General features: G+C 50.1%; 1 protein-coding gene across 7 annotated transcripts in view; it reads left to right on the top strand.

Annotated features, from left to right (window-relative positions):
- The window catches only part of Myh11 (myosin, heavy chain 11, smooth muscle), a 115,936-nt gene that overhangs the window by 49,145 nt on the left and 44,243 nt on the right, over positions 1 to 22,548 (top strand). For 5 of the 7 annotated variants that reach the window (XM_013517839.1, XM_005391074.1, XM_005391067.2 and 2 more), the window contains 7 exons: positions 1,749 to 1,776; positions 7,871 to 7,973; positions 9,467 to 9,487; positions 11,524 to 11,616; positions 14,369 to 14,432; positions 16,152 to 16,250; positions 19,104 to 19,247. In XM_013517839.1, coding sequence (XP_013373293.1) covers positions 1,749 to 1,776; positions 7,871 to 7,973; positions 9,467 to 9,487; positions 11,524 to 11,616; positions 14,369 to 14,432; positions 16,152 to 16,250; positions 19,104 to 19,247 — 552 coding nt within the window. The remainder of the gene's footprint in view (positions 1 to 1,748; positions 1,777 to 7,870; positions 7,974 to 9,466; positions 9,488 to 11,523; positions 11,617 to 14,368; positions 14,433 to 16,151; positions 16,251 to 19,103; positions 19,248 to 22,548) is intronic. The other 2 variants (XM_013517840.1, XM_013517842.1) reach the window with 1 other exon arrangement.

Below are 22,548 nucleotides of genomic sequence, written 5' to 3'. Positions count from 1 at the left end.
TGCCACTGCACAGGTGAACTACTTGTGGGTGTGTCTTGGGCACATGGATGGTGTTTCTGACACACTCAAGTAGATTTGGAGGGGCTGGGGAAATCCTTGCAGAGGTACAGAGATTTTAGGCCTGGCCGGCATGAGTGCAGCTCTACTGGAAGACAGGATCATGAGCTAATGGGGAGTTCTGATGCCCCAGTATGTCCTCTCCTTCTACTGTACTGTAGCCCTATTTCCTGCAGGGCTGCCCTTCACCCTCAGTGCCCTTGACCCTGGGTTCTACCCTTAGCACCACACAAATAAAAAGAAAGGAAGGTACAAAGGGAAGAAGGGAAGAAAAAGCAAGGTAGATTGTTGCGGTCTGATTCAGAACAATGGCTAGGATGCATTAGCCTAAAGATGAAGGGGTAGGTGGCCTCTCCTCCACCTCTTTTTGTGTTCACTACTGTCCTCTCTGCCCTGAAGGACACAAAGACATGGCCCCCTTCAGTTCTACCCTCCCTCCCACCGCTCCTTCATTCTTTCATTTCTTTCTTTCTTCTATCCATCCATCCATCCATCCATCTTCCCATTCATTATGTTCCCATCCATCTGTCCATTCATCTGCCTCTCTATCCACCTATCTATCCTCATCCATCTAAAAAATGTAGTCAGCACCGAACACCTGCCAGGTGCTGGTAGTGTTAGCACAACCAGGGACATCTCTGGTGAAGTGGAGCTCGTGAGAGGCTGAGTACTGGGATGGACAGAGGTGGATTTAAGAAATGCTCGCTGCTTTGGCATCGCCCACCACTGATCCTATGATTGGCTCACAGTTAAAGATGCTGGTAACTGTTGCTGTGTCCTTCACAGGGCAGGGAAGGAGCTCCAGACCTGGCCCCATTTTCTGGGCCACTTTAGGAGGAGAAGGTGGTTAGTAACATCTTGAGCCTTTGGTCTTGTGATGCCTTCTCTACCTGCCAAGTCCCCTCACAGAAGACACTGACTGGGGCACCTTGGAGAGGAAGAGAATTTATGGAGATGCATCAGGGAGCTGGCGGATGGGATGGGAGGACTTGGTGCCAGCCCCCCAAATGACAGCAGCTGGGGTTGCCTGGCTTCTGGGGCAGGGAGTGAGGCACCCGGAGAGCTTGGTTTACTTGCTGCACTTCCCGATTTTGACTGAGCTCAGAGTTTTAGGCCACAGAGTCAGACCCATGCCGCCCGAGACACATGCTTATCTCTTTTCTGGGAACCAAGGGAAGGCCAGCAAGACCGGACATGATGGTAGGGAGGACATACTGGCCTAGCTCATAGAAAGGAACATAGTATATGCTTCCTGGAAGGAGAAGGGATGATGCTTAATGTCCAAAACCCAGAAATGCCACCCCGCTGTACTAGACAAAGGTGCTGCAGCATGAAATGTAATGTTTGCCCAAGGCCACAGAGCAGAGATGTGGCCATATGGGAAGGAAATCTGTCCGGACCCAAAGCCTGGGTCCTGTCTATGACCTAGTCCCCGGGGGGGCGGTCCCCAGGACCCAAGATCCTGCCAGGCTGGATGTGCACAGACTTCTGGGGCTGCCTCAGGGCCTCTGCGGCTGCCCTCCTGGCTTTGTCCTGCCCTGTGCCCTGGGCAGGGAGGCCAACTGTTCCCAGACCACTGCCAGAGGGGCTGAGTGTCAGGGCTTGAAGGTAGGAGGCCAGGGAGGACTGTGTCTAGACCCTCAGCTCACAGTTTGTTCCAACTCACAACTTTCCCTCCTTTCTGTTCCCAGATCGCGAGGACCAGTCCATTCTGTGCACGTAAGTGGAGCTGCTTTTCACTCTGTTTATCTGGCGTCAAGAGCCAAAGTATTAAAGGATACCCAGAGGTGAGGAGCTTTGATTTGTTCAAGGTCCAAGTGCCTCATCTCATCCATGGCAGAACAGATGTTTACTAAACATGGTGGTAGAAGTTCTCCCACAGAGGCGGGCAACCTCTAACTACTAACAACTTGGGGTGGCATCTTGGTGTTGAAATCTGAGCCTACTTTCTTCCCTCAGATGTACTTTTCTAGCCCCCTCCCCAAATGTGTTCCTCATAGCAAGCTTCCAGGGTTAGAAAGACAGACTCACTCTGCAATAGTCACTGTGTGCCGAGAAGCACGGGCACCTGCTAGCTGGGGTGTCCTGGAGGTGGAGGAGATGGCTCTTAGATGCTGTCGGATGCCAGGAGGACCTTGAGAGGTACTGGGAGATTTAGAGAGCTCATGATAAGTTTGGGGCTGATGTAGATAAAGAGTAATAAGGCAAAGGCTAATTCTGGGGAAGTCCAGGGTGTGGGGGTAGGGCAGAAAACAGGAGGAATCACAGTAGCTTGGGGTCCTTGATGCACAGTGCATTTACGACAGTGTTATAATGCAAAGCAGAGCGTTACTGTCACCAGAGTAACTGGAGTCAACCTCACCCCAGTGGGGTCTGCATCTGTGGATTCAACTGCCTGCAGGCTGAAAGTACTTGAAAAAACTTGCATCTTACTGAACATGTTCAGACTTCTTTCCTTAAAAATAAGTATGTATATACCATAGCACTTATAATGTATTGGGTATTAGAAGGAACCTAGAGGTAATTTTCAGTGCATGGGAGATTGTGCACAGGTTATGTGCAAATGCTAATGCATTTTATATAAGGAACTTGAGCTTCTGAAGACTGGGGTGCCCTCAGGGATCCTACAGCCAGTCACATTGGATACCAAAGGACAACTGCGTATTTCACCAAACTGGCTCTGCAGGGGCGGGGAGAGGACTGAGTAGGAAGCTGAATTCTCATCTTCCGTGATAGAGAATGTGCACTGGATGCTTAGCAGCGAATAATCAAGAACTGGTGGCTTGGTGCTGCTAGACCCGTGGTGTCAGTGCTGGGACCACCACCCACTGTCCTTGGCTGTGAATCCCTCTTCCCAAGCTAGCAAATCACAGAGTTTGGGGTTTAGGACATGGGCACCTTTGGGGAGAGGGCCACTTTTCTGCTGACCGCAGGGCCCGTTGAGCCTCTGTGAGCCAGACCCCTGGGTGAACCCCATGTCATCTGCTCAGATGCCAGAGTAGGTGCTCCATGAACATGTTGGGCAAGTGCAGTCAGTGTGGTACAGAGGGAACAGATAAGAGTGTGCCTTCCAGACGCCTTCCAGCTGCATGGCCCTGCATGGTGCACTTGACCTCTCTGAGCTGAGTGTGGGGTGGGGCTGTGAGGATGAAGAAGGCAACACTGTCACCCCAATACCCATGCTGTCGAAGCTTCTGCTTCCTGAAGAATGGTGCCATCCCATGGACCCTGCCGTGGCAATGGCTGTTAAATATTTGACATGCAGGTAGTGCCATGGAGGAACTGAATTTTTATTTAAGCTTGACAGCCTTGGACAATGTTTGCTTAGATGGCGTAGCTGTGAAACATTTCTCACCTGGGTCTGCTCTGACTCCCTGGCCTCTCCCTAGTGCAGGGGTCCATCACCTCTGGCCTGGGCCTCTGTGGCATCTTCCTCACTAAGCTCCCTGCTCCCAGCCCTGACCCAGCCTCATTCATCTATGAATATTCATTGTGAGAATACCCATCCGCCACTCACTTCATAAATATCCATGAGTGTGGTGGAATGAAGTGTAGATTTCAGGCCAGACCTCACAGTCCCATCACTGGATAGCTGTAAGCTCACAGAAACAAGTTATCGTGTCTCTCTGAGCCTCAGCTTCCCCACTTGTAAAGTGGGGACAACTTGGTACCCCTCTGGGCGCTTGGAGGATCTAGTGACTGCCTCTGAAAGACTGAGAGTAGTACCAACACCTTGGGATAAGTGCTCAGCAGTGTCTGCTGCTGTGGCCACCAGCACTGTTGTTTAATCATTCCTGTTACCCAGGTTCCTTCCTGCAGTTTTCATTTTGTCCCACTCACTCCAAAACCCCTTTGTTCAATAAATGGGTATTCACTGTAGTTAGAAGGGAAACCCTAGATGCCCTGGTCATCCCTGAGCCGCCACAGCTCAACTCTCCTTATTCATTTGTGTTTCTGCTGTTAAAATCAGCCAACCTGAGCATCTGCTGTTTGACAGGACAGTCTGAGCTGTTAGAACGAGTGGTCAGGAGGAGCAGGTTGGGACCAACAGTCAGCTGCAGGGAACTGGGTGACTGTCGCTTGCAGACGTGAGTTATATTTTGTCCAGCATCTGGTTCATTCAGAGTTAGGAAGCTGGAGGCCTTGAGTGGGTGGAGAGACCTCAGGATGACACCAACCTATGTTCAGAGAGAGGAGGGTTGTGGGGCTCTCTGGGCTCTGGGGAGGGGTTTAGACTTCAATCTACAAGGGACCAGGGGGGCCAGCGATATAGCTCAGTGGCACAGCACCTGCCTGGCAAGCTCAAGGTCCTGAGTTTGATTCCTGGAATGAAAAAAAAATTTAAAAAGGAAAAGGAAAAACAAGGTACTAAAAGGCACCAAGGAACTCAGGCCAGGCCTTGACAAACCCAAGACCCATGGGCCAAATCTGCACCCCCCCTTTATAAATAAAGTTTTATTGGAACACCCATTGGCTTCCCTGCTATGATGGCAGAGGGGAGCAATCATGACTGAAGGTACATGTCCCACAGGCTTAAAATATTTACCAAAATATTTTATAATTATTTATAAATATTTTATAATTTTATAATATTTTATAAATATTTTATAATAATAAAAAAGATATTTATTTATCTTTTCTGATTCCTGGGTTAAACAGTGGAAAAATAGGATATAGCTTATATTTTATGAGAGGATGACGGTGAAGATCATGATACAAGTCAAATGTATAAACCCCCGGGAAAAAGTGGTTATAAAAGTAATTACTGCTAGCATTATTGTGTACTAGGCAGTGTTCTGAGTGTTTATTAAATATGCATTCATTCATTTAATCCTTCAGACAATTATACAAAGTGATTTTATTTTATTTTGATTGAGACAAGGTCTCACTATGGAGCCCAGGCTGGTCTCAAACTCACAGCAATCTTTCACCTCAACCTCCTGAGTGTTGGAATTACAGGTGTGAACCACCGTGCTTGGCTACAAAGCGTTTTTATTTTACCTATTTTGTAGATAATATTGCAGCGCAGAGTGGTTAAATGACTTGCGAAGATCACATGGGTAGCGGGCAGAGCAGGGACTTCAACTCAGGCAGTCTGGCCTGGGAGTCCAGGATGCCCTCTGCAACTGATGCTGGGGAGGGGGTAGTGGTAAGTGTGCTGCTGCCGGAGAGAATCTGCAAGACAAAGGCAGTGTGTAACCAGGCTTTGCAGGGTGTGTAGGAGCTGGGTAGCACCAGTATGAGAGGATTCTACTGGCAGGCGGCAGGGTGGGAGCCACGTGAGAATCAGCGACAGAACGGCTTTCCTACCAAAAGCGGACCACAGGCTGCAGGGACTGGAGGAAGGGTTCGGTTCTGGGAGTCCAGAGAAACTCCGTAATATGAAAGTCATGCAGGATGGAAATAGAGAGCCCACTGTTCGAAAATCATTAAGAATTTCAAGATGGCACTGTCAGCGTATTAAATCAGCCCAGGCCGTCCGGGCGCAGCCCCGGCAGACTGTACAGGTCCTGCAGGCCTGCGGCAGCCCTGCTGGGGACGGAGGGGTTACGCTGCCTGGGGTGGCTGGGCCCACGGAGAGACCCACAGCCGAGCCCAACCCTCCAGGAAGGGGCAGCAGGGCACCAAGTTCCCGAAGAACCGGGGCAGGGGCTTGGGGTCCCCTGACCAGGGCAGCTCCTTTACCCCACAGCTCACAGTCAAAAAACAGAGACACTGATGTTTCCGGAGCAGTCCGACCACTACCCGCTTCGGCCGCCCACGCGCCTGGAGCTGGGGTGTTTTCCTTGGCAGAATCCACTGGGACGATTTATTTTATCAGACAGGAGAAGGTAGAACACACACTCTGGTGTCAAGTGCAATCCTGGGCCCCTACTCCCCATCTGTGTGACAGCAGGAGCAATGGTGACCTGGAATAATTCTCCTCAACCTCCCTGAGCCTCAGTTTCCCCAGGTGGGTGAGAAGGGCAGTCAATAACTCCTCCTGTAGGTGGCTGGGAGGATTAAATGGAAAGATTGGTGAGCTCGGTGCCCAGCACCCTGTAGGGTTTCAGTGCATACCATTTCTTTTCCCTCGTCCTTTCCCTGGCCTTGGAGAGCAAGTTACTAGAGAGCTGGGCCTATGTCATGGACTGCAGGGAAGAATCCTGATGGCTCTGGGATCAGAGACCTGACTGTGAATTTTGATTATGCCCTGCCTTGCTGTGTGACCCAGGGCAAGTTGCTTGCCCACTCTGGGCTGGCCATCCTCTTCTATAATAATGAGAGCAGTCCTGCCTCCAGGACTGGGAGACAAGAGGATCACAAAGGAGATTATGTATGGGAAACAGCAAAGAGCCTGTTCCCCTCAATATGCTCAATTCTCCTCTTTAAAAAAAAATCTAAGGCAAATGTGGTGGTGCATGTCTGTAATCCCAGCACTCAGGAGGCTGAGGCATGAGGATCGAAGTGAGTTTGAGGCCAACCTGGGCTATATAGTGAGACCCTGTCTCAAAAAAACCAAAAACCAAAACATCCAGCTTTCTTTCCCTTTTGGGAAGCTGGAGGAATGCATCTTTGGGCCTCTTTTACAAACTGTCTCTGAGGCCATGGGAAACAGTGGGGTCACCGAGGTACAGGCAGGGGGGGATAGACCACCGGCGCAGCCTCACCACTCCGACAATGGGACGCAGCTGGGCAGCGACCGCGTGCTGCCTTCCTCCTTTCTGTTCTTTTCTTCCTGCCCTTGGCAGAGGACATCCACGTCTTCATTGCCTAATTAGGAAGCAGCGCGGAGGCTGTGTGCCGGCCTCGGTGGCACCGGTTCAAACACAAGACAACCCTGAGCTGACCTCGGGGGGGATGAATTCTTGCGCAGACATAAAAAAAACACCTCTCTTACATTTTAGAGTACGAAATGAACTCAGAAAACAGGAGAGTTTAGGCAAAGAAAGGAAAAACAGGAGAGCGAGAAGGGAGGAACGCCTTAGGGGAGCCCTGCGCCTCCTTTGCACTGGGAGCAGGGCGCTGGCCGTTCAGGCTCCTGTGCATGAAGGCATCCCACCAGCACGGTCTCTGGTGGCTGAAAGAGGCAGCTGGTTGAAGAGGTCTACCTTGGTTAAAAATCTGCCTACATATCCTGGGAGTAGGGGCTGGGGATTTAGCTCAGCGGCAAAAGCGCCTGCCTGGCAAGCGCAAGGTCGTGAGTTCGGTTGCAGGCACCGGAGAAAAACCAAAAAAACCAAAAAAAAAAGAGAAGAGCATATCCTGGGAGTATTCTTTTGACAGACAATGCATGGCTGATTGAAACCTATTAGTCATGTCCACTTTAGCATGAATTCCTTCTTTTTTTGTTCTGATATGTAAATGAGATCGTTATGTGGCTGCCTGATACTGGGGGATTCCCCATCCAGTGAGGAGCTTGGGATCATCAGTTCTCTTTTCTGTGAGGGGAGCTTAGGTCCTCCTGCTCTGAGGATATTTATGTCTCCCTTGAATACCACCCCTGCCTGGCCTCTCAATTTCTAGCCGTGCTAACAATATCTTAAAAGCTGTCAATTTCAAACAGACCTAAGTTTGGCCCTTTGTGGTGAAACTCAGCAACCCCCCAGCCTGCCTTTTTTTTCATCTGAATCCTTTCCTTCATCCTCCTGGGAGGAGTTGATTATTAGACCTGGGTCTGAGGCTCAGCTCAGGCCCCTCTTGGCCATGTGTCTTTGGGCAAGGGACCCCCTCTAGGAGCCTCATTTTCCCCCTGGGGAATGGCTGTCACGACACCATCACTTTGCCCTGCTCATGATATTTTCCCTGTGGTCATTGTCCCCATGTCTTTCAGGGGCGAGTCTGGAGCTGGTAAAACAGAAAACACCAAGAAGGTCATCCAGTACCTGGCCGTGGTGGCCTCCTCACACAAGGGCAAGAAGGACACCAGCATCACGGTGAGTGGCAGGACCCCAGGGTGGCCATGGCTCAGCTGGCAAGGCTCCGCCTCTGGGCCTGACCTGGTACGAAGAGGACACTGGGACAGAACACAAGCCTGGCGCCACCACCTGCCCCAGACAGTGTGGGAGGACTCGATATCTACGTGGCTAGGTGGCCAGCTGGGCACTTCCTGTCCAGCTGGACACAATCCAAGGCCAGGGAATGAGCCCTCCCGAGGCAGCGGGCACTGGCTTCCTATCAGGGCTTCTCAGCTGTGGCCACATGGACAGCTCCTCTGTCCCATGTGCTGTCCCATGCGTTATGGGATGTTTAGCAGCAGCCCTGGCCTCCACCCGCTCGACGCTGGCGGCACTCGTCGTCCCCTCTTGCGACTATCAAAAATGTCTCCAGAGACCGCCAGATGTCCCAGGGATGGGACCCAGTCATGCCTGATTAGGAACCCCTGCCTTAAATGAATCTCTGGGGACTCCCTGAGCTGCCGTGCACTTTGGGTTTGCTCTTTTCTGTGTATCCCGATCCCCTTGGACTAGAGGATGTTGAAGTCACTTGGCACGAGAGCTCTGGTCCAGTGGCTTCTGTGACTGTGGACGGAGCCCTTCCTGTGTGCCACATGCCATAGGGATGAGGCCAGGAATGAGAGGCTGGCACTGTGTCCACTGAGCTGCAGGGCAAGGGAAAGAGAGGGAGCCGTCTGGTAATCCGTGAGGGAGTCACAGTGACCCCATAGGGACAAGGATTTCCAGAGCCCCCTCCTGATCCCTCCCTTTCTCCTCCTTGGTTTGCCCTGCCTCATCTGTCCCAGAGGAGGGCATCTTGTTGGCTCCTCTGGGGCTTGGGGAGAGGAAGACGGTAGAATGAGCTCTGGTGTGGGGTGGCGTCCCTGCTTCTGCCATTGGGCTCCTGCATTAGGCCCTGAGAGGTGATGCAGACTCACAGCGGCCAGCTCACCCGCAGGCCCTTGGAGACTGGTGGGCAGCAGTCCTCGCTTCAGGGACTGTCCTTTCTCAAACAAACACAGGAGCCAGAGGTCTGGCCCATTGGCACTGTCCTGGTAAGCTGTTTCTCAGGCAGCAAGTGTGCAAGGACGTGGGGACAGATGCCCCTATTGTGTGGCAATGGCTTCTCACTGCCTTTCCCTATATAGTAAAATACAAAATAATAGTTACCGCTAATGGCTCATCTTCATCGAGGGCCTCCTATGTGCCCACACGTTTTCCCCTGCATTTGTGAACATGCTTCAGCCATGATGGGCCGAATGCTGTTTGAAAATGTCCCCCTGGTCATGGGTGTTACAAAAGCCTTTGGACGTTTCTGGATGTCTAAGGAATTAGAAGATGGAGGGTCAATACCAAAAAAAGGGAAACGGAGTCTATGCCTGCTGCTGTGCAGGCATTTGCGGGAGGGTGGAAACCACACGTCCCCAGCCCCTGAAGTGCGTGCGATGGAAATAACACTGACGTTTGTTTTATACCGTACTGTTTGACCGCAGCAAGGCCCATCTCTTGCCTACGTGAGTAACTGAGAGTGTTTTCCTGGTGTGTGCGGGCGGCACGGAGTGGACTTAGATCTGTCTGCATGTTCCTGTTGCACCTCTGGGCCCCCAGCTGGTGACAGATCAGGGCAGACCCGAGTTTCACGTCCCAAGTCCACAAATGCACCCAAATACCGTCCTGTGGGTGTCCAATGCCAGCTTGGGGTGGGGGTGCATTTGCCACCCTCAGGACCCCTGCTGGACTCCCGCACCTGGAACGGATCTCCCCAGTTCGGGATGAGCCTCCTCACCCTTCCCACCAATGTGTCTACCTCTGGGGCCCCTGCCCAGGATGGCCTAGAGACATTGTCCTGTCTGGTTGAGCAGTTTAGGACTGTCAGGCCCCAAGGCTTCCTTGGCTTAATTGACATCATGGCATGCTTCCCTCCCTCTCCCTGCCACCACCCGAGTCCCTGCCCTGGCCCTGCCCTGTGCACTGTGTGTCCATGCATGTGTGTGCAGTGCGTGTCCATCTTCTGCATGCTGAGTGCTCAGGAGCAGTCTTAGGCTCGAGGCGCACAGCTTCGGTGGCGCGGTAAGGCCCCAGCTATGCCACACGACCCGGTCTGCAAATGTAAGCTTGTCTCTAACGCGGAGCTGGGGGCGGGGGCTAGCGCAGGGCTCCCAGCCTGGAGGAGACTCTCGGGAGTTTTCTATGGCACCTAGAAAGAGCACACTCGAGGAAGGTGCTGGGCGGCAGTATTGTCACTCAGGAGAATCCAGTTCTCATTTGTTATCTGATGTCCTGTGACCTTGGCTGAGTCACTCAGCCTTGGTTTCATGGGTATAAAATGAGGATGTTTAAAGCTCCTCTGTGATGATCATTCAGCCCCACCTGCTAGAATCCTCATGCTAAATTAGGAAACTTTTGGGGAGATACCGGAAGCTCAAAGTTTGTATGGACAGAGGGGTTCCTTTCGGCTTTTCCTGCTTTCCAAGGAAAGCCCATGATGCTCCTTGCTGGTTTCCAACACCCACCGGGCAATTCTGGTTGGGGCCAGGAGTTCCATGGAGGCGGCTTTCTCTTCGGTTCTGGGACTGACAGTGGAGGAGGCAAGAGGATAAATACATAAATACGCACAGAAGGAAGTAGGAGCCTTCGGCTCCGTCCCTCCAGGTGCCTCCTGAGAAAGCCGCACCCACTCTCTTCCCTGCTGGGTGCCCTCGGGCTTCTGTGTGCGCAGCCAGCTGCTGCCTGCGAGGGAAACAAAGACAAGGGAGAAGGGGAGCAAGGGGGGACCTAGAACCCCACCTGACCCTTGGCTCCAGGCTGCTGCCACGTTCTAGGGCTGGGCAGAGAGCAGCTCATCACTTTCCAGGCTTGACTTACCTCATTGGCCCTTACCCGCCACGTTAATCACGTGACCGCGTTTGTGCGCCGGCGCCCCCGCAGAAGGGTCATGGGCTGTGTCCTGTCTCAGCTGCATTTCACCTGATGAATAGAGCTCGGTCAACTTGCTTTGCAGCTTTGTTCTGCAGTCAGTTAAGAGGATCCGTGACGGGTTTTGCTCCTCTCTTAGCTGTTGTCCATAGGAGGCTTCAGAAAACCAGACCAAGGAAACAACACGACTTTGAGAAGTCACACCAAAATAATCAGGAGAAGGATTATAGTTACTTGGCTTGAAGAAGGCTGTTGTTAAACATGAGCTGCAGCACGATGGCCACGTACAGCAGGACAGGCTGTGCACTGGCCAACTCCAGGGTACCATTCCCTAGGATGTCATTGACATCCCCGGGGTTATGCATGCGGGAGACTTCAGTGGCAGTGGCATTGTGTAGACGAGCAGGCCCTTGTCTTTGAAAGAGCAACCTTCCTCGGGAATAGATGTCCTAGCTATCAGAAAGCTCTTCTAAAATCACCGAGTAAACTTCAACATTGCCGAAGGGGCTACGGGGCAGGGGTAGAAAGTAGGAGGAAGCCCGTGGCTTAAGGGTGGAGGGTGTCTAGTTCACCCTCCGGAGAACTGTTAGGGCCCAGGTTATTTCTCCAATAACTAGATATGAATGAATTTTAGGGAGAGCTGGAAAAACAGCTTCTACAAGCAAACCCAATTCTGGAGGCTTTCGGCAATGCCAAAACAGTGAAGAACGACAACTCCTCTCGATTCGTAAGTAGCAGAGCCACACGGGTTTCTGGGAAAGGCTCGGGGCCCCTGGGGTTACCTCCCGCCTGAGAATGCAGGACGTGTGTGTGCTGGGGAATCTGAGCCTGGAGGGAGAGGTGGACATCAGTCACCACAGCCTTTTCTCCATCCTGTCCTGAACTTCCAGTCTCCCAAGGGCTCCTGCCCCTCTTTCTTTCATGCATTCATTTATTCATTCACCCATTACCCATTGAGCATCTACTATGTATCAAGCACTGTTAGGCATTTAACATTCATAGTTAATTCCATAAATGTATACTGATCACCTGCTATGTGCTAGACAGGTATAACAATACTCATTCATCCAGCAAAGCATGAATTGAGCACCAACGCTATACCATGTACATATGTCTTTCACGAAACATATATTTAGCACCAACCATAAACAGTCATTCTGGTAGGCAGTGTTTATATGCACCATTCTGTTGTGGGAGAGGGCTGGGTTAATTTTTATTAAGCACCTGCTGTATACCACACACTGCACTAGGCTCCCAGAATTGCAATGAACAATTTAGATGCAATTGAGCCTTCTTGAGCTTGTGGTCTAGTTGGGGGAGCAGACAGCTGATGGGACAGGAGGGTCCAGCTTCCCAGGCTCCTGCCCCTGCACCCCTGCCTCTTCCTACTTGAGCCTACCAGGGCAGAGGGCTCAGAAGATGGCTGATTGACGACATGTACACAAGAATTGTTTCACTGTACAGAAGCAGCCAAGGCCTCTATAGAAGAATCCAGAAGCTCTTAGGGAAGATGCAGCCCTCCCTGTCATGGGGAGCTTCTGCTGGTTTGTGGGTGCTTCTGTTGTTCCAGGGAGGGACCCTGTGAAGAACTCCCTGCTGCACACCTACTCTGCTGCTCCTCCTGGACCTTGCACACCCATGCAGCACTCCCAGCCCTGGAGCCCCGGGACACAGGTTCCACAGCAAGCAGTCATGTACCGTCCCCTCTCCTTGCTGGAAATTCGAGTCATAGGTAGCATTAACTACTATGAAGGGCAGATCAGTGCAAATTAGCATGAGGCCCCCACTGTCATTTGAAGGAAACATAAGACAATTCATAATACACACATCGGGGCTAGGGTACAGCTCTGTGGTAACGTGCTGCCTAGCATGCACAGGCCCTGGGTTTGATCACAAGCATTGCCAAGAACAGCCTTTTTCAGAGTTACCCACATGGGCATTCTTACATTACAACATTTACTGTTTTCTTCCTCCCTTCCTTCCTTCCTTCCTTCCTTCCTTCCTTCCTTCCTTCCTTTCTTTTTCTTTTTTTTTTTCATGTGTGTACTGGGAATTGAACCTAGGTTTTTCTCACTGAGCTACATCCCCAGTCCTTTCTTTTATTTTTTAGTTTGAGACAGAGTCTCACTAAGTCACCCAAGCTGGGCTTGAACCTGACATGGGCTTTAGGCTCCCAGAGTGCGAAGACTATAGTGTGCACCACTATGCCCAGCTTACAGTTAATTTTACCTAAAACGGGTTGTGTTTTAGGTTCAGTTAATTACAAACAAGCTTTTCACCTTCATGAAAGTCAAGTGGGGCATTTGAAGGGCACAGGGGCGGGGACATGCTGGGTGTCTGGGACTCTCCAAGTCACTGCAGGGTGCCCAAAGCATCCTTGCTGATGTCCACTAAGAACAGTAGACCTGCCATCGTGGGACAAGGCAAATGGTGACCTCCCAAGTTCCTAGAGTCCTGTAGTGGAAGCACCGCCTACCAGGAAGCACTGCATTTACATGGAGCAGTTGGTGTGGTTCAGCACATCATCCCTGAGAGCAAATTCAAGGTTAACCCTAAAAACGTGCCTGCTCCCTGCGGCCACCTCCGCAGTGAGCACTGAGGGCCCATGGCTTGTCGTGCCCCACCAGCAGCTCCTTGTTGCAGTAGCAGCAAAGTGGCAGCCCCTGGTCACCTCTGTCTTGTTTCCTGAGGAGGAGAGCACAGCAGTGTCAAGGAGCCTGAGCCCGCCTGGGGGAGTGTGTCCTCCCAGGGGAGCCACTCACCGTAGAAGTCGTGGTGGAGAAGAGCGTGTGATGCTTTGTCACCTGCTGAGAAAGTAGGAGAAGGCACTGAGCCACAGGCTGGGCTGGAGCCCTGTCCTACAATGTGGGGCCTCGCTGTGCCCAGGGTAGGGGGTCAGCTGATCCCTTCCAGGCAGGTGTCACATGAGGCCAAGGATGCCGCACTGTCCTGCCCGTGGGACATGTCAGGCAGGACTTGCTGGGACAGGTGGCACAGGGGCCCACTGCTTCTGCTCATTGTGCTACAGGAGGTGGTCCCCTCAGCTGGACATGGTTACCCTATTGCTGAATGAGGCGGGGGCAGCATGTGTCTGGGCAGGGAGCAGGCAGGAAGGGAGCTTCCAGCCGCTGGGTGCCCTGACTTACGGCTCTGCCCATGAGGAATAGTGTGACACGGAGCAGCTACTCACCTTTCACGTGGGGACAGCATGCTGCACTGGGAGTCGCTACAGAAGCCAAGTGAGATGGACTGGGGAGGGTGCTGTACAGGTCCCTGTGTCTATCTGTGAGGCCTGGCGTCATCTCAGCCTGGCAAGGTTGGTTCTTTCAGACGGACAGACCTGCGAGGCTCTGCACATTGTCAGGAATCTCCCGACACCTGAAATGCTCCCCAACATCTCCCTCCCGCAGGCCTGTAGTGCGGTCGGGCTAGGGCTGCCTGTAGCTGGCTGCTCCCTGAACTTGTTTTCCCACCCACAGGGCAAGTTCATTCGCATCAACTTCGACGTCACCGGCTACATCGTGGGAGCCAACATTGAGACATGTATCCTTTGGCAGAGCCCGGGCCGCAGGGGGGCCCACACCAACATCCTCCTGCCCAGAGGTGGAGGGGCTCCAGAAAAGAAGGGCACAGAACCCACTCACCTACCCCAGGCTCTTGAGTTTCTTCCTGAATGACCCTTGTGCTTGTTTTCCCTGAACTGCAGGCCTTGGGGTTTAGGTGACATAAATGTTTGAACCCAACCAACCTGTTCGATTTTGGATTGATTTCTCCCTAGCTTGGGGACTGTGGGCCAGTCACTCAGCCTCTCTCTGCCTTGTCAGTGAAACAGGTGTCATGATGGTACCTGTCTCACAGAGATGCTGTGAGAGTAAATTAATTCAGTTACTTCATGTAACACCTTGCCAGGGCACGGAAGGGGTGGCAGAGCATTGGCATTGTGTGATCGTCCCCCACTCCCTCATTGTCAGGTCTTGTCCAAGGTCAAACACAAGGCTTCTTGTTCTCAGAGAGGTGGTCTGTGAAATGGGTGGGAAAGGAATCTTCCCATCAGGCATCTGTTTCCAGAATCTGGCTGGTGCAGAGGTGCCCAGTGAGAGATATCCAGACTTGGGGACTGGATCTGGCCGTAGGGGTTTATTAACTTCTGAAGCGTTGCAGGCAGCCCTTGGGCTCACAGGCGCTGGTTTTCATGGCACCCTGAGGAGCATGAGTTCAGCAGTGGTGGAACCAGGGTGTGTCCCAGCTGCATTTGGTTCCCTGGAGTAGAAGGTGGACTATGGAGTGAATCAGGTCTAAGTCTAGTTCTCAGCTCAGCCCTATTAGCCGCGGGGCTTGGACAAGTCACTCAACCTCAGATTTGCTCCTGGTTGAGCATCTTTTGAGACCAGGTACTTTTTGCCAAAAGAGGTGGTCCCAGAGCTGCACAGCCTGCCCACCTAACCAGGACTGGCCAAGCCAAGGCCCTTGTGTCCTCTGGCCCTAGCAGACACCCTTGCCTGTGTTCCTCTGCTGTGTTGGTCACAAGCCTCAGGCCTGGCCTGGTCCTCTGACCTCAGAATTTTCCTTTGAGATTGTTGGTCCGCAGAGTATTCACCCCAGACCTGCAGTGTCAGGATCCCTGCCACTGGTTGGAAATGCACCTCTCAGGCTCTGCCCAGACTGGCTGAATCCAGTCTGGGATGGAGCCCAGTAATGAGAAAGTCTGAGAATCGCTGCTTTGTGGGTAGGAAGTAGGCTGGAGTGGGGCCGGGCACTGCTAGCCAGTTTTAGGGTTTGGAGAGAATGTGGTTGACCGACCCAGCCGAGCACAGACGGGCCTGCCCCACCATCCCAAAGTGTCATACTGAGCTCTGAGTCCTATGCCCTCACCAGTTGCTTCTACCCCATCCTGCTGCTCCCCTGCGGTTGATTAGTGGGGTGTTTTTAGTCTCTTTCTATGCTTTCCCTTTCACTCTGTCCCCCTTCTTTCTGAACCTGGTGTCAACCAGCAACACAGTGGTCCCATGTGTCCATGGGGGCCATGGCCAAAATTCAAAGTCACTGATCCCTGGGATAGCTCTAACTGGATGGTCAGCTTGTGTACATTGGGCATGAGGGCCAAACCCGCCCAGCTCTAAACTCTCCAGAACTCCTCAGCATGCCTCACCTGGGTCCTGGACTTCTTCAGCAGCTGGCGCCCAGGGGGGAAGAGGAAAAGGTTAGGTTTCTGCAAGCTGAACACCAGCAGTATCTCATCACCCTTAACTCTTTGCACACCAGATCTGCTAGAGAAGTCTCGGGCGATTCGCCAAGCCAGGGAGGAGAGGACCTTCCACATCTTTTACTATCTGATCGCAGGAGCCAAGGAGAAGATGAAAAGTAAGCAACTAGCCATGACCCTTGGCTGGGGGCGCAGGGCTGCATCTGTTCTTCCCCTAGGGCTGGGGTAGGGGACAGAAAGGACTGTCTGTGGGTGGCAGATACACAACTCATCTCCTTCTGGTGCATGAGGGTGGCCTTTGTTCATTCATCTTCATTTACTGAGTGCCTACTGTGTGACATAGTAGACATCAACTCCAATTAGACATTAGATCATTAATCAAGTCCAGTTAGACACCGTCTGTGCCTTGGAAGAAGGCAGAAAAGCAATTGCCCTGTATTTGTCAGTTAGACTTACAAGTACATGTGATACATCTTGATTTTATAAGGAATTTGAAAGATGAGTGATTCTTCATGGCGAATGTTTTGAAAGTAACTTTGAAGTGACCTTTGTAAGAGGTCAACAAACTTTTTCTTTTTTTATGGTGCTGCCAGGGCCTGGCTCGGGCAAGGCAAGGGCTCTTCAACTCCAGCACACCCTTAGCTCAACAAACTCAGACCTCTAGTTTCTGTCACAGCTACTAAACTCTGCACGGTTGTGGAAAGGCAGCCACAGGCAATACACAAACCAGAGTGGTACCGCTGTGCTACAGTACCACTTCGTTTACTAAAATGGGCAGCGTGCTGAGGTTTGTTGATCTCCGTTGTGCAAAAAAAATTTTTTCACATAAATGAAACTTACACTTTATATAAATGAAATACAGTTGCAGTACAGAGCTAGAAGTTATGGGCATGCAGTAATCTCTTAAAAGAATATGCAGAACACATGGGTGAAAAGCTTGATGCCTCCGTGAAGACAGGTGTGGAGTAGAGCCTGCCTTCTAGTAATAAATCTAAGTCTAAAATTGTACGGGAAAAATACATGCTTTGGTGTGTGTCAGTTTTGTTCCCAGAGTTATTTTGGTTAAGAAAATTACAGAAAGGATGTGTCTTTACTGCGGCGGGGTTGTTGCAGAGCGCTGCCTCTAGGAAGTAGTGTTTGTTAGTTTTTATTTAAATCTCCTTGATGCTTGACTTTCTGGAACATCAGGTATGAGGTGGAGCAAAGTAAAATATCCCCTTTGGATAAAAGGGGGTGTTGAATAGACGTTATACATCTGTAAATATGGTGAATTGGTGGTTACAGTGTAGGCCACCATGGGGTAGCCGAGGACAAAATGTTTATGTCCTTTTCGCCTCTACTTGGCACCAAAGTGAGAAGTTTGGTTGTCTCTTGACTTGGGTTGTTTTGTGCTCTGTCTCTGGTCTTCCACAAATTGGGCAAGGATGAGACCAATGCTAAAATTTCTGGAGCCACAGTGTTCTCTGTGATAGAGCTGGGAAGGGGCTTGGTTCTTAGAATAAAATATTTGTAAATCTAGCCATATTCTGTACAATAGAGTCTTAGTAAAGACCCAAATCCTTGTGACTTGACTCAGGGATTTCATTTAACCCAAAAGCTGGAATTATCATGTGTCTTTGGTTAATTTCATCTCAAGTTTACCAAGTAGCTTCCAAGGTACTTGACCCATAAAAGACCTTGGTTTAAAAAAGAAAAGTTTTTTATTGATGTCTCTCCAAGAGTGTTTGGAATCCAGCCTAATTAAAGATGTTTGGAAGAGGAAATTCAGTGTACTGGAGGCATAATGAAATCAAGTAGGGTATGAGAAAGAAAAGTAATTCTAAATGTTTTGGGGGAAAAGAATACTAAACCACAACAGAGTGGGTATAACTACAGAACATGGCTTTACAGAACACAAGTTTTAATAGATGTAATACTATAAACAAGGAGTTGGCAAATCTTTTGGCTAAAGGGCCAGGGAGTAAACATTTTAGGTTTTGAGAACCCTGTGGTATCTATTATAGCCATTCAACTCTGCCATTATAACATGAAAGCAGACAGGGAAATGGGGGTGGCTGTGTCTCAATAAAACTTTATTGACAAAATAAGCAGTGGGCCAGATTTGCTAACCATGGATATAAGACTTACCTACTGATTCAACTAGAAATAATTTGAGGAAAGGGAAGATTATCGAGAGCTAAGACTTCATCCACAATAACCGGAAGTCCATAGATGATAATGCCTAAATTTGACACACTCAGCAATAGCCTATTTACATATGTATAGCATTATTGTATATATGCTAGTGTAATAGCAAATCCATTATATATAAAGATAGTGGTAACTGCCAAAAGTAACAGCTAAAAGAGATAAAACGTAGTTATTATAGACTAAAGTAATAATTGCAGAAGGAATATGGCTGAAAATTGCATTTTTATTATAAACCTTTTTGTGAAAATTGATTCTTTAAATTCATGTATATGTATGACTTGGATAAAAATATAACAAATACCCACTTAATAACAATAAGGGACCCAGCACTCAGGAGGCTGAACAGGAAGATTACTGGGAATTTCAAGGCCAGGCTGGGCTACAAAGTGAGTTCAAGGCCACCCTGAACTGCATAGTGAAACCCTGTCTCAAATAGACAGTAATAATAATAATGATGATGATAACAATAATAATAATAGAGAACTCTTCAGACAGTTTTGTTCTTGAAGCCAAGGCCTTTGGGAAAGTAAGACTAAAGGTGCCCCTTCCACTGGGTAGAGGTGACCCTGTGTCATGGAGTATAGCTTACAAATGGGGATAAGGTTGGATTTTACCTGCCAGGCACCCTGGAGCAGTGCACAGCCTGCACCACTATATGGGGCCAACAATGACCAGTGAAGCCAACAATATGATGATGTAAGACGTAGATTTTAAACTGTCTGAGACTTGAGAAAGGGGAAGAATTATATTGGCTCAGTCCCTGTGTCCTTCAGGAAGTAGAAACATGTCTTATTGACTACTTCTCTCTCTTCCTCTCCTAGGTGACCTGCTTCTGGAAGGCTTCAGCAACTACACATTTCTCTCTAATGGCTTTGTGCCCATCCCAGCCGCCCAGGATGATGAGATGTTCCAGGAAACGCTGGAGGCCATGTCCATCATGGGTTTCAGTGAGGAAGAGCAGCTATGTAGGTGTCCCACGGTCTGGGAGACCTGACTCCTCTTTGCAGCCTGCTGGGATTCCTTGGGGCTCTCCTGTGGTTGGGACAGATCTCTGCTTTGGATCCCATTTCCTAAAAAGAAAAGTAGAGAGAAAACCAGTTGCACTGTGGACAGCTTATTAACATTCTAGACAAGTGGCTAAGTTAGGGCTTTCTCAGTTGCCAGGTTAGCTTAGACAAGGAGGAAAATGATTTGCTCCTAAAGTAGAAAAGTTCAGGGATGCTGGTTCAGGTACAGCAGGCTCTGTGGGCTCAGATTTCTTTATAATCTGCTTTTTTTTGTCCTCTGTGCCTCCAGCTACCTGGTCCCTACATAGGGTGCTGTTTTTTGACAGCCGCATTGCTGTGTTGCAATCTGTGCATCCTTAGGATTTATGCCCAAAGTGCAGAGTGGGTTCTCTGCTTGGTCTCTCGGTGGAGTCTCCTTGCTGCAGCTGATGTGCAGGGTGCTGAACTACTCCTGCTAGCAGGGCTGCGCAAAGCTTGGGGAGGGCGGGTGGAGCGCTCTAGGAATGAGCCTTAGAGCCCGAGGTGGCGATGCTGCCTCATTGGAAATAGGGGACACTTGGGCTTGAGAACAAGGGGACAGCTCAGAAGGAGATTCTTGGTCCCAACACTGTGCTTCCAGAAACACTTTTTCTCCTGGGTCAGATGTGCCCCAGCGATCAGGGTTAATCTCTTTGGGGAGTAGAGGGCAAGACTGTGGAAGTTTCCCTCCCTTCCCACGGTCTTCTGCAGCCCCAGGAGGTCGCTCAGTGCTAAACTGCAGCACGTGGGGAGGGACAGCCCCTCAGTGATAACCTGGAACCCAGAGCAAGAAGGTTCTGTGGCTCAGCGGATGGATGGTCATGCCTGTGGCTTCTGGCCAGGGTCCGGCATCCAGACTCCAGTGCCGTGGACTCTGCAAGTATGATGCATTTCATTCAGGATGTGGGTCAATTTCGCTTCTAATCTTTCTTTTAAAAAATACAAGTAATGATTAAGTGTTTGCTATGTTCCAGACATGTGCTAAATCATTTCTCCCTTAAGATACCAGAATGCTCAGTGCAGTTTTATTTAAATAGTTCAAAACTGGGACAAACTAAAATGTGATAAAGGATTTATTAAATTATTGTCCTTGTGAAAACAATTGAAAGGTTTTTGGAAAAGCATTAGAAATGCTTAAAATATATTTAAAGCAGAGACACTTGGTGACTAGTAATATGGTAAATGCTTTATTTACTATCTCAGCACCGCTGGGAGGCATCTGTTATTCTCAGTCTGTACATGGGGAAAGGGAGGCACAGAGAAGTGAGGGAATTTACCCAGTGACACACAGCAAGTTGCTGGTACAACTGGAGCTCATTTTTGGGTCTCTGGAATGCCCAAGCCCATGATTTTGTCTGTAGGAAGGGAGGGGTTCTTTTGTTTTTATCATTTTGTTTTGAGACAGGGTCTCACTATACAGTCCAGGCTTATCTTGAACTCACAATTCTCCTGCCTCAGCCTCCTGAGTGCTGGACTACAGGTGTATACCATCACAACTGGCACTGGAAAGAGAGTTTTTAATCCTTCAAAAACCTTTTATAACCTGTGTCATGGCCACACAAAAACTCAAGCAAGAAGGGAACGGGCGTTGTGAGCACAGTTCCCACTACTGGGCAGGAAGGAATGGCAAATCGCACCCTGAGACAAGTCTCCCTTTCCTGCTCCTTTTTTGTTCTTTGGATGAATTTCAAAAAGAAAATGGCAGTCTGGCACTTACTAGGTCCTCAGCTCTTCTCTGACACTTGCTAATCGCCCTTCAAACCACAGAGAACAGGTCCCAGGCCCAGGAGCTTAGCCATGGCCAAGCATTGGCCTAAAATTTCTTGTTTGTTTTCCTAGTATTTGCTTTTATAGCTGCCTCTATTTTGGGCAAGTAAAGCTGACATTTCACTTAAGATCAAGTTTCCTATAAATAAACGTAAGGAGCTAGAGGTAAGTGAATTCAAAGAAGAAAACTAAACAATGGAACAGATAGTACACATACAAAAGCAGTATTCAGATGCTGTGTGAGTGACCAGGGCCTGCAGGACAGACTTAGACCACTGTGCCTGTGGCACCTGGTTCCACATCCCAGACCAGCAGCTGGGGGCAGAGAAGGCGGGAGGCAGGCCCGGGCTGAAGCATAGTGCGTCCCAGGGGACCAGGATTTTCCCTGCCCCAGTAGTTCTGCTCTCATGGAACAGCTGCAGAGCCACCAAAGCCCAAGGGACTTCAGAGACTTCTGAGGAAAGAGAGGGAAAGGAGAGGGAAGGAAATGGGAGGGGAGAGGGAAGGGGCGGGTGGGGAGTAAAGGAACAGGACTCACCAGGTACAGAGACCAAAGCTCAGGACAGGGGGCCGGGGATATAGCTCAGCAGCACAGCACCTGCCTGGCAAGTGCAAGGTCCTGAGTTTAATTCCCGGTACAAAACCAAAAAAACAATAGAAAGCTCAGGACAGGAATAACAGTGGCAGGGAGGTAGTGACTATTTATTGAGCACTGCCTGGGTGTAGGTCAGCCCTTGGGACAGTCCTGTGGGCAGGGATGTGTATGGGTCTTCAGATGGTGAAGCAGAAGCCCAGGGAGGCTCGTACCCCACGTGAGGTCACACAGCTGCCCAGAGCAGGGCCAGGATCTGAGTCCCTGTGCCAAGCTCCAGCATCAGGGCATGCAGAGCCTCCCCAGGCTGTGGAGATTCATGTCACAGACATCAGTTTTTCACCACTGACGCCTCTCCCAGGTTCTATCCATGTTATTGTTGGAGGAATGTTTTTATGTGCAGGGTAGATTTCGATAGCCCTATTCACTCTGGCCTTTGTCGTAAACAATTTCTATAACAGCACTAATGTTATGCTCTGGTTAGACTGGTTCTAATAAGTTAGAGTAAATTCCTAGCTATTAAGCTTTTTAAAAAGTTGTTCACATCAGTCCTGTACCTCCCAGGCTATATGTCCATGCTCAAATCCCTATTTCCTGTTTCTCAGCAATAGGGAGGTGGCTTTGTTTCCTAAGGCCACTGTGATTAATGACTATATTGGTGGCTTAAAACATCAGAAATTCAGGCTGGGGATATAGCTCAGTGGCGCAGCACCTGCCTGGCAAGCACAAGGTCCTGAGTTTGATTCCCAGGACCCATCTGCCCCCAAAGAACAACAACAAAAAACCCATCAGAAATGCATTCTCTGTCGGTTCTGGAGCCAGAGGCCTGAGGTCAGGGTATGGAGAGGCCTAGTTCTCTTGCCAGGCCCAGCCCTGTACCTG

This window comes from Chinchilla lanigera, unplaced genomic scaffold (assembly GCF_000276665.1).
Source record: "Chinchilla lanigera isolate Chin_1 unplaced genomic scaffold, ChiLan1.0 scaffold00041, whole genome shotgun sequence".
NCBI classification, from domain to species: Eukaryota; Metazoa; Chordata; class Mammalia; order Rodentia; family Chinchillidae; genus Chinchilla; species Chinchilla lanigera.
Note: the sequence above shows the minus strand (reverse complement) of the source record. Positions and strands in the feature narration are given on the sequence as shown.